Source organism: Pimephales promelas, chromosome 20, assembly GCF_988280905.1.
Source record: "Pimephales promelas chromosome 20, fPimPro1.hap1.1, whole genome shotgun sequence".
NCBI lineage: Eukaryota > Metazoa > Chordata > Actinopteri > Cypriniformes > Leuciscidae > Pimephales > Pimephales promelas.
The window spans coordinates 31,859,915-31,871,857 of record NC_142788.1 but is presented as its reverse complement, the minus strand read 5'-3'; the positions used below and the strand labels follow the sequence as shown (position 1 = coordinate 31,871,857).

General features: G+C 42.6%; 2 protein-coding genes across 8 annotated transcripts in view; both read right to left on the bottom strand.

Annotated features, from left to right (window-relative positions):
* cntrob (centrobin, centriole duplication and spindle assembly protein) overlaps positions 1 to 567 on the bottom strand; it is a 19,275-nt gene extending 18,708 nt beyond the window's left edge. For 3 of the 6 annotated variants that reach the window (XM_089124131.1, XM_089124132.1, XM_089124133.1), the window contains exon 1: positions 445 to 467. The gene's annotated coding sequence lies outside the window, so the exon portion shown is untranslated. Of the gene's footprint in view, positions 1 to 444 lie in introns of all 6 variants that reach the window. The other 3 variants (XM_089124134.1, XM_039652277.2, XM_039652276.2) reach the window with 2 other exon arrangements.
* Positions 568 to 788: 221 nt separating this feature from the next.
* eif4e2rs1 (eukaryotic translation initiation factor 4E family member 2 related sequence 1) lies at positions 789 to 5,925 on the bottom strand. 2 transcript variants are annotated; one of them, XM_039652305.2, is made up of 7 exons: positions 5,442 to 5,661; positions 4,911 to 5,007; positions 2,235 to 2,369; positions 2,052 to 2,156; positions 1,823 to 1,975; positions 1,479 to 1,615; positions 789 to 1,383 (listed from the first exon to the last, which is right to left on the bottom strand). In XM_039652305.2, the coding sequence occupies exons 1-7, from the start codon at positions 5,456 to 5,458 to the stop codon at positions 1,344 to 1,346; spliced, it is 684 nt and encodes a 227-aa protein (XP_039508239.1). In that variant the 5' UTR covers positions 5,459 to 5,661; the 3' UTR covers positions 789 to 1,343. The 2 variants fall into 2 exon arrangements, with proteins under 2 accessions (XP_039508239.1, XP_039508240.2); XM_039652306.2 differs by lacking the exons at positions 789 to 1,383; positions 1,479 to 1,615; positions 1,823 to 1,975; positions 2,052 to 2,156; positions 2,235 to 2,369 and adding an exon at positions 3,890 to 4,533 and having other exon boundaries at positions 5,442 to 5,925.
* Between the last annotated feature and the right edge of the window lie 6,018 nt (positions 5,926 to 11,943).

Sequence of the window (11,943 nt, the reverse complement as noted above, 5' to 3'; positions counted from 1 at the left end):
TATGTCTCAGATCATGATTATGCAGCACCGAAATCATACATTTATTAAAGTTAATAAAAACTCCTCATTTTTCAAGATTGTCATTACGTCATATGATTGGTTTATTCTGAAATGCCAGTAAAATCCCCCGTCTCCATGGCGACAGCGGCGGACGCTCCTCCGGAGACCGAGAGAACGGCACGACGACGGGTCAGTTTTGAGGCTCGCGTTGAATTATTGAATCGCGTGATGTTTAATATGATCCGAGTCCGACATAAAAATAATAATAATATAATCCGACATCAAAAATAACGCCATAAAGCGCTGCATCTGACGCGCAAATCAGCCGAACAAACGCTGAGCGCGCGAATAACACAGTTATCTCTGCCACACACTTCTGGGCTGCACAACACCAGTTTAAAGAGTTTAAATAGAGTTAGAGTAGAGTTTGATTAGTGTGTTTACCGTTCGTGAGTCTCGCGCTGCTTCCCCGCTTCAAATCGCGCCGTGACGGAAGCGGAAACACGTCATCAACCAGCCGTATTCTCCTCCTCGCCACATCAAAATACGAGGAGAATGCACACAAACATTACAATGACATAATAATAATGATAAATATGAAAGTAAATACATACTGAGATACATTTCACCAAAGTACTTTGTCAACGAGCAACAACGTCGAACTGCAATGAACGTGTTATTTACCCATCATACTATAAATAGCATTCTGAGATCTAACTTAACTATCAGTAATTATGGAAAGTAATAATGGCATATATATTAAATGGGGAAAATAAGAAGCTGAGATGTGTGAGCAAAACTGTTTATTAAAGGAAAACACGAGGAATAGTTTCCTCTTCCTGAGGGGAAACATGTTAAATTGTTGTTTGGTTTCTATTAAAAAAAAGTTTAAAATATCAAAACATTGGATAAATAATAAAAGAGGACAGGATGAGGATTCTGCTTCTGCAGCTGTGTCTCGATTTAAGGATGAAAATGAGTCTGAGGAAGAACATGTTCATCAGATACACACTAATGTCTTTATTTAAAACTGTATTTCCTTCCAACCTAGAGTGTGTGTTGTGTTTGATGACATCGCTTCATGGAAGTGTGTGTTTACAGTAAAGCTGCTCTCCAAACATGAGCCGAACTTTAATCATGTTCTCAAATCAAAAACACTGAATCTGACAGGAATAAAACACTCAATGAAACCGATGGAATAATTCTGGACAATATCATCATCATCATCATCATCACACTCACACTCACACACACACACACACACACACACACAGAGCGTTCGTTCTGCGCCGCTGGCTCGTGGTGTATAAAGGAATGTCCATATGAAAATTATTTCCAGGTTTTCACAAAGTGATCTTCGTATTCCGGAAGCTGGAATTATCCCTGAGAAACCAAGAAGAACAGGAGGATCAGAGACAACTCAGTGTGTGTGTGTGTGTGTGTGTGTGTGTGTGTGTGTGTGTGTGTGAGAGACGTACTTGAGACTGTCGTTGTGTGTCTTGTACTCCATGATGGTGTTGGGCGGGAGGTTCAGCACGCGTCGCAGTGTGTCTCGTATCCGTGACGTGGTCACCTGATCATGGGCTGTTTTATTCCAGATGGACAGAATGTCCTCCTGCACGCGCACACACACACACACACACACACACACACACACACACACACACACGTCAGAACAGAACTAACAACATGTTCTCTGTTAACATCATCTTCTGTGTTTCACTGAAGGAAGTCATGCATGTTTGGAGGAAATGATGTCAGAACGATCATGTCTGATGAGCGACTGCCACCGAGAGCCTGGTTTCCCAGAATGCATCAGTACCTGGAAGCGTATGGAGACGACGACGCCGCAGATCTCCTCTCCCACCATGAACTGCTCTCCCAGCATCGCCAGGATGATGTTCTCCCAGAACCGGGACGCCAGACCCTTCCTGAGCCGGATGATCCACTTCCCCCCGTTCTTATTGGCCTCGTCCTGAGACACACACACACACACGTCAGAGACAGAGTCAGCACTGCACTCACTCTCACACACACACACACACACACACCTCCCACATGGGCTTGATTCCCTCCTTGAAGAGGTGGAAGTCGCTGTGTCCCGTCAGGTCTCCGGGTCGCACCAGATGACTGTAGAACTTCCAGAACTGCTCCACCTGAGCCGAGAGAGTGAGCATGAAACACACACACAGTGATGAAGCGGAGTGTGTGTGTGTGTGTGTGTGTGTGCGTACCGACGCCACGGTGCCCATCTGCCGGATGTTCTGCTCGTAGCTCTGAGTGTTGGCGGGTCTGCTGGGCGTGCGGCGCGAGTACCAGAAGGTGTAGTTATACTGCAGCGGGTGTTCACCTGGAGCCGGAGTCACCATCTCAACACACACACACACACACACACACTGCATTAACATCACGAGAGAGTGTGTGTGTGTGTGTGTGTGTGAGAAAGAGAGATAATGTACATTTCTTGCAGTGGCCAAACTCGCCAACACAATAAACACGTGGTTGACATGATGCTTATTAAAAAGGATGACGGATCATTTCAAAGTATTTTAAACCCAAATCTATTTTATTTGTGAACATGCAGATATTTTATATTAAATTATATTTGAAATAAGTTCCATTTTTATTTATTTATTATAAAGTCATATTTCTATCATTGTTTGTGATGCGTGTCAGTCACATGAGTTACACACACACTTCGTCTCACACACACCCCTCACCTCAACACCAGAGGTGGGGAGAAGGACCGCAGGCGTACACGCTGTTTGTTTATGCTTCAATGCACTTTATTTTGATTTAAAGGGGTCATGAACTGGCTTTTTAACTTTTATTATATTGTTGTCTGAGGTCAACTTATGACGTCCGCTTGGTTTTTGCATTCAAAAACATCAAAATGAATAAGTAATAGGCTATTTTGTACCCAAGTTGTGAGCCTTCCTGAAAAACAGTCGGTTTTTATGGGCGTCTCGCACTGAAGACTGAAGTAAACGCCCACTGCTGCGAGTGGAGAACAGTTTTGCATATTATAATGAGTTTAACTCACCCGTCGGTGCTCGTGGGGGAAAACGTCCAATGTTGTAAAATGGCAACCGGATTGATTCGCCCATACATGTTCGACCCAGAGTCCGTGTGTTGAACAATTCCTGTCAGATCCAATATAGACGGCACAGCACCGTTCTTTACTCTTAATCCGTCTGCAAATCCAGTCTTGTTGACAAAACAATCCTCAGTGAAATGAAGCGAACAGACGGACGATGTTTTACCCTCATCAGCTGGAATGTCATTAAAAATAAAGTTTATCCATGAAGTCCTGAATCCACAGGAAGTTTATGTAACGACTGTCTTCTGCCACAACCAGCGCTGCACAATATTCTGTATCGCTCGGTAGATCGATCCGGTTTGTCATCACGAGGTAGCTATGGGCGGGGCTAAACCGGCCGTCCTGAAGTAGGCGTTGATCTTCTCCTGCGGGGGTGGGGTTTTAACCCCTTTGACGTCATAGTTTCCCACTTTTAAAAACGAGTCGTTTTTAGAGGCTGTGTCAATAAAAGCTTTTATTGGACTAACAAGGACGTTTTCAGTTCTGAAACTTACAGGATATTCTTATAATATTCTTATAATTATCATATAAGATGACCTCTTAGATGTCAAAAGCTCAAGGAAAATTAGATTTCTCAGTTCATCACCCCTTTAATGAACTTCAGTTATTTGTCGTCATCACGCCTCTCTGGATCGATTCGTTTGCACGCGTCAGAATCCCAGCATCAACATCTCGACAGCAGACGGATCAAGATGACTGGTTTTACCGCTACAGTCGCTCAGAGGAAACGAGATTAGAGTATCCGAAACCGGACCTCAAGCACTGAGAACAACACAGAATCACACACACTTATGAAAATGCTGTTTATTTGAGAGAGTGTGTCTCTGAGAAGAGCTGTTTGCCCTCAGGTGTCTTCATCATCATCTTCATCATCTCCGCAGCTCCTCCTGCAGGGCGTCCCGGAGGTTGCTCATCAGGCGCTGGTTCCCCTCGGGGCTGAGGTGGACCCCGTCTCCGCACAGGTGGATCAGGCCGATGTTCCGGTGCCGAACGCGCCGCATCTGTCTCTCGGCCAGGAACCGGCACACCCTCCCGTTGACCCAGCGCCGGCCGCGCTCCACGCCGTACGACTTCCCGGTCTGCCCTCGCCAGCGCAGCCGCGGCAGGATCTCCGAGAACAGGAACCGGGTCCCGGGGAACATCCGGAAGCACTCGCTCAGGTCCCTCGTGATCAGCCGGAGGAAGCCGAGGCGGTTGCGGCCCTCGTGCAACAGGCTGTCCCCCCCGAGGTGCAGGAGCACGACGTCCGGCGCGCGCGAGGAGGAGGCGCTGAGGGAGCGCAGCGCGGGGAGGAGCCGCTCCCAGGGGCCGGTGTCGGGGACCCAGCGGATCTCACAGCGCAGGCCCAGGCTCTCGTCCAGCCGCTGCGCACGGATGTGTGTGTGCAGTCGGCGGATGATGGAGCAGCCCACGATCCACACCAGCGGCTCCACCTCGAGGGACACGGAGGGAACCGGTTTAGGGACGGGCTAGGGGCCACGGGGACGCTCTGGGAATTACCTGTTTTTTTAAAGCCTAAAATGCAGGTTAACCACCACAACCAATTACTGTGTAAAATTGAAGAGCTCAATATGTATATTTCAAAATCTCGGTCTTAAAATAACATTTACTGGGATTTCTTCAAAGGTAGTGTGTGTAAACCTGCATTTTACACTTTAAACAAAAAATATCATCACTGACCTTACTTACGCTGGACTACACAACACACTCATATGAACGCGCACATTCGGGGTGTCTGTCTCTGTGTGTGTCTGTCTATCTATCTGTGTGTGTGTGTGTGTGTCTATCTATCTATCTGTGTGTGTGTCACCTTGCGTCTGATGTTGTTGTTGTTGTTGTTGATTGTTCCTCCATCGGTGTCGTTGATCTCCTTCATCTCCTGCTCACCGGAGTCTTCCTCCTTCAGGCTACAGATCACACATTACCTTTAATAACTCTTCATCACATCATTCACGTTAATCAACTACAGACTAATAGTTAACAACAGTTGTATAATAATACACAATAATAATAATATATATTGTCTTAAAAGTGTTTTAAAAGCTACTTGTAAGTTGATTTGGTGATGAGTTTTCATAACACATTATCTTTGTTTGTATATTATATACTTACATTAACATTTAAATAAATATAAATAGATTTCTACAAAAAACACGCTCATCGTTTGTTCAACTTACTTTTATTACTATCATTACTTTATCAACTAAAGCTATTTTACATTATGAATTAATTTTCATATTATGTGTTTAATGTTCATAAACTGGAGAATCTGTGTATGTAACGTTAGATGTTTATGTGTTAATACGTTGAAAGGTTGATTAGCCGTTAGCCGCTAACTTACTGTTCAAACTGATTCATCCCGCTTTTGTCTTTCTTCCTTCTTCTTCCTATAAACGCTTATATAAATCCGCGTTATAATATTTATGAGAACAATAATAATACAACACGATCAAAAGCGTCTAGTGTCTTTCATTCAAACAGCACAGAAACTCAACACATGCTACACAGAAGCAAACCCTCTCACTGCACATGCGCGGGAGTCATACGGCACCCGAGAGGCAACAAACACAGCGCGACGAATCGCGTTTTACCGAAGCTACAGAAAACGGTCAGAACTTTAATTAGCTAATTGCTAATTGGTTGGTAAATTATGAACAAAAGTCCCTCCAGGAACGTCATTTGTTCAAAGTTATCTGGACTTTAATAATGTTCTCAAACTGCATTTGTTTCTGAAATGTTTTGATTGGACGCTCGTTTTTTAAATGTTTACTTCTTCAAAAGCGTTTCCAATGTGTTAGAATGAAACAATTGATGTTCCCTTAACGTTCTCATAAACAAGAAAACAGCTTTGGAAACATTGAAAAAACATAAATCATAATAAAAAAAACATTTTACAGTGTTTTGTAATACTAGATTTTACAGTGTTTTGCAATACTATAAAAGCTAGCATCTCTCTTATAAGTGTGTGTGTGTGTGTGTGTGTGTGAGAGAGAGAGAGTGTGTGTGTGTGTGGGGGGGGGGGGTAAGAGAGAGATAGTGAGTGATTATGTGTGTGTGTGTGTGTGTGTGTGTGTGTGTGTGTGTGTGTGTGTGTGTGTGTGTGGAAACAGGAAGTGTCTCTGAGGCCGCTGCCGTGTATTTCCTGTCTGTGTGACCTGTATTGTTGTTTAGGTCAGTGTGTTGATGGTGACGGATGAGACACACATGATCTGTGTGTGTGTGTGTGTGTTTATGACTTTATTAACTAAAATGTGTGTCATAATACAGATGCTGCTCAAACCAGCGGGACACAGATCTGGTGTTTATCTGTTCAAAGGTCAAACGTCTACAATCTCAGGGTTTTGGACACACACACACACACACACACACACACACACACACACACACCTCTCCCTGCGGAAGCTTTTAATCCTGTTCTGAAGGGAAAACAAACATTCCTCCGTGTGAGTCGACAAATTCATGTTCAGCGCTGTACTCTCAGTGTCTTCACACACACACACACACACACACACACTGTACGCTGCCATTAGGAGACATCATTAGGAAGTATGGCATTAGCTTTCAGTGTTATGCTGATGATACCCAGCTGTATTTCTTCAAGATCTAACCAAACTCACCAACAGAATGAACTGCAGAGCTGATATAAAGAAGTGGATGACAAATCATTTCCCACTACAAAACTCTGAAAAACAGAGATTCTAATTATTGGACAAAAAACTTTATAATAACCCAGAATACTGTCTAACACTCGATCTTCGTCCTCGGTTAGGAACCTGTGTGTGTGTGTGTGTGAATACCGAGAACATCTAACTCGACTGCAGGAGGGAGATCCTTTTCCTATTTAACTCCAAAACTCTGGAACAATCTTCCTAACATTATCCCGGAAACTTGACTGCAGTTTTTTAGGACTTTTTAGATGAATCGAAAGTTCAAAAGAACAGCTTTGATTTTAAACAGAATATTTTTTTACATTGCAATTTTGTTCTTACTCAGTGTTTCTTGTTTTCATTCCAAATATTAAATATAGATGCATTTTCTAGAGGAGTGAAGTAGCGTCAGATATAGTTTTACTGTCTCTCTGTTCTGGTGTTTGTCCAGCAGGGGTCAGACTCTCAACACACACACACACACACCACTCTCTAAACACCCCGCTGACACTCTCCAGGGGTCAGAGGTCAAACACGCTCACTGTAGATCTGCTCTTGAATACACTCGCGGATTCCTGGAGAAAACACTCGGATTACAGGAGACAGAAACAACTGGAGCAGGACGAGAGTCACACACACACACACACACACACACACACACACACACACACACACACAGATAGTGTAAATACGAGACAGACGATGGTCTGACTGATAAACGGTTTCTAACCGAAAGTGATGTTCTTCCTCAGTGTTTTGCTCTTCATATCTTCAGTCTCAGAAATTATGTAAATTAACAAAAAACGTTTATTCTAAAATGTACTCCAATGTGTGTTCGTTTGATAAGTTCATATGAATCCAGAGATTACATCATATATTTATACTTAATAAATAATTCAAATTAATTCGTCACTGACAGTTAAAATACAGACAAACAATCATGAAAGTAAAACGACAAAATGCATTTTCAAAATTGAAAATAAGTAAATGTTTATTATTATTATTGTAAGATTATAAGTGTGTGTTCAGAGTTACTGCCGTCGGTCCAGACGGAGGGAGGGCTGCTTCTAATCTTTATTGGTGGACAGTAATATTATTATGACACACACACACATATGCACATGCACACACAACACACACACACATGCGCGCACACACACACACAACACACACACACACACACACACACACACACATCCATGCACACACACACACACACACACACACGGCAGATAAGAATTCAGCTTGGCTTGTGTTTTCATTCCAGTAATGTTGTTTTAATTTCAGAAGCGGGTTCTGGCCAGAGAGCATTGTGGGTGGAGAGGGGGGTTGTGGGTAAATGCCTGTCTGGTTTCTATCAGGAGTCTCATTTTTCACTCATATGTCTTTCTCTCTCTCTCTCTCTCTCTCTCTCTCTCTCTCTCTCTCTCTCTCTCTCTCTCTAGCTCTCCCCCCCCCTCTCTGCCTCCCCCCCCCCTTCTCTCTCTCCTCTCTCTCTTTCCTCCCTCTCTCCCTCGCTCGCCCCCCCTCTCTCTCTCTGGCTTTCTCAAATCTCTTCATTCCAGCACAAATTCCTGCCAGATGTGGGCAGTGACAGATCAGAGGATGAGAATAAACCACACACACACACACACACACACACACACACGAGCGCGCGCGCAGAGGAAGTGAAGAACGGAAGAGTGCTCACTGGACTGGCCCTGGACTGACGAGTGTCACAGACCATCAGAGATCAAAGCGAAACACACACACACACACACAGTGACACACACACACACACACACACACACAGCTCTGCATTCCGTTAATTTTATGGATTGGTGCGTTTGGTCAGAGTGTTAATAAATATAGTTGAGTATCATCAGATGAGAGTGATTTAAACCATAATGCGGTTCCACAAACGCCAACATAGTTTTCTAGTAGAGCCCGACTAATAAAGGATTTTGAAAGCCGATACCGATACAAATATTTTTGGGTTTTAAAATCCCATATTCCGATATATCAGCCGATATTTTTATTATTAAATATTGTTGGATTTCACACCCGTGTAAAAGAAAAGCGAACTTTTCTGCACAAGATACGTTTGATACTTTTTCTCTATGTCTAAATGTTCCTCGCGAGTATAACTTACATTTTACAATGCAGGGACTGTAACTAGAGATATGCGAGTTATAAATACAGTAATTATTACTTTATTTAGGCAGAAAACCTTCATTGTGGTTTCCAAGCTCATTAATGTTAACGTTAGTCTTCCACTGATGATAGCGGCGTTAGCTAGTCTATGATGAGCCATAATTTAGCAATAGATGACATCATACTGCAAATTGTAAAACATACATGTTCAATATATCAGGACAAGGAGAGAAGATTGAAGCGTGTTTCATCCATTTTTATTTTATTTTTTAAATATTCATTTATCGGCCATTATAACTGCCGATACCGATATTATGGAAAATGCCCAATATCGGCCGATATATCGGTCTGGCTCTATTTTCTAGTCTATGTAAAAGAATGTTGTGGTCGATGGTGTTCAGCACAGTGTGTGTGTGTGTGTGTGTGTGTGTGTGTGTGTGTGTGTGTGTCTTTGTGGAGACAGGAAGTGAAAACTGCTGCCGGGACGCCTAACAGGATGCCTGAACTCAAGCCCCTCCCTGCTGGGGTCAAAGGTCAGATGTCACAAGAGGAAAGAAAAGATTCTTTTCATATTCATTTATTATTGTGAATATATTTGGGGTTTCATAATCTTATATTTTACTTTCACACACTAAACATGTTCAGAAGTGTTTTCATAAATGTGACGTGACGAGTTTGACAGATCTTTGAGCACACACTCCAACTAACGGCAGAACACACGTGTGTTTAGAGGAATACATAAATATATATCTGATGATTCCCAAAACTCATGTGTTTCAACCTCTGCCAACACTGACATCAACACACACACACACACACACACACACGATGTGTGTTTACTGAGAAGCTCAAATGTGGTTGGACTTTCCCCTCAAATGTAAGCAGCATCTTTTTTAGAAGAGCAGAATAAACAGTCCATCCACACACACACACACACACGCGCACACACACACACACACGCACGCACACTGCATTGTTCCAGAGTTTCCCGTTTGGAGCCGCTGGATTGGCTGCAGATGTGATGGGCGGCTGTCACCGTGGCGACAGGAAACCACACACACTCCTGCTGATAGTCGCACACACACACACACACACACACACACACACACACACACTCTCAGTGTATCTGGTGTGCATTAGTGAGTTTCTCCTCAAACCTTCACCTGGTTTAATCAGATCCGTCTGCTCTCTCGCTACCGTCTGCACGGATCTGGAAGGGCTTTGGAGGGTCAGAGGTCAGGGGTTATGTTTCTGTGGATGCACACACACACACACAGTTACATACGGGGTGTTAAAAAAGTTAGAAAACTGAGAAGTGTGTGTTTATAGCTCAAATCAAATAATTCACTTCAATGACCCTAATAACCGTAACGACTACACACACACACACACACACACACACACACACACACATCACTGTGACACATAACAGACATCAATATAATTACACACCCATGATCCTCCTGTCAATCACACACACACACACACACGAAGGATCATAAATCCAGAAGAGCTTCCTGCCATCTGTGTGTGTGTGTGTGTGTGTGTGTGCACATTTGCATGCTTCACAACTTGAACATGAACACACAGACCTAACCCTAACTAAAAAAGATTAAAGCATTGCAAGTGTGAGTATAACGTCCGACATAATATGAAGACAAAACACACTGAACTGCATCTGCATTCATTCATGTGTGTGTGTGTGTGTGTGTGTGTGTGTGTGTATCGGGTGTCTCGTGAGCCGGATCTGTTCTTAATTGATGTCATTATAGGGACAGCAGCAGGAAGTCACATGACCCTCTGAGAGTTTATCTCTCAGCCAATCACACGAGGAGTGACCGGCACCTTCATTACCTGAGAACACAGGTGTGTGTGTGTGTGTGTGTGTGTGTGTGTGAGACATTCCACAGGGAAGGAAAGAGAGAGAAGAAAAATCACAGGAAAGAAAGGATGAAAACAGGAAGGCAGATTTTACAGGTGAACGCAGCCGAGGACAGACAAACTTAGAAATAACACATGATCGCACACAGGGTTTACTTCAGTTCACTAAAACTAAAATAATCATAACAACAATAATACAAAATGGTTACTTCAAATAAAATAAACAATGAGCATTAGCAGAACAAAAACAAAACATGTAAAACTGACATAACAAATACAAACTGAAATAATTCAAAAAAGTTTCTTAATAAACTAATAACTGACAAATACAACACAACTTTACTAAAATAAAAAGGAAGGAAAATCATAAAATAAACTAAATGAAAATATTTATAAAAACTATAATAGTCCAACAAAACCCTCCATGTCAATATTTGCTCAGTTAAACTTTAGCGTGTTTTTAAATAATACTAATATATATATGAACAAACTGTATGCTTCAAAACACTGTAACTCACCCACTGATGTCACATGACTACTCTGATGATGTCATTATTTCCTTTCTGGACCAGGACAGTCCAGCGGAGGGACAGAAAGCTCTCGGACTCCATCTGAAATAAATATCTCAAACTGTGTTCTGGAGATGAACGAGGTCAGACGGACCAGTCAATGACATCATCTTCAACTAACCCTTTCAGGACTTCCCCAGTAAACCACTTACTTTAATATTTCAGATGACCTTTTAAGGACTACAATTGGAAATGTATATTGTAAAAAAAATTCTCCCGCCGAAGTGGCTCGTCGAAGTGACTGCATTACACTGAAACACACACACACGCGCATTTGGCGGATTGGCGGGTGTTAATGTCAATTAGCATAAGATATTATCATACATATTTCATAAGAGACCTTTAGATTCCCGCAGTCTTCATCGTGTTTTCTGGACAGTGTTTGTTTAAACAGCACAGCTCTCCATCCTCACTCAACACTCGCGTTACTGTCGATTAAAAATGTAGAATTTCAATAAACTAAATATTTGTATTGAAAACTTCTGCCTGTCTCATGCTAGTACTTGACGTGTGGGTTTCACTTGTTTTTGATGGTCTCTAACCCATTCTGTTGAGTTTAACGGGATAGTTCACTTTGAAATTAATTTTTGATATGTTTTATCTTACCTCAAGG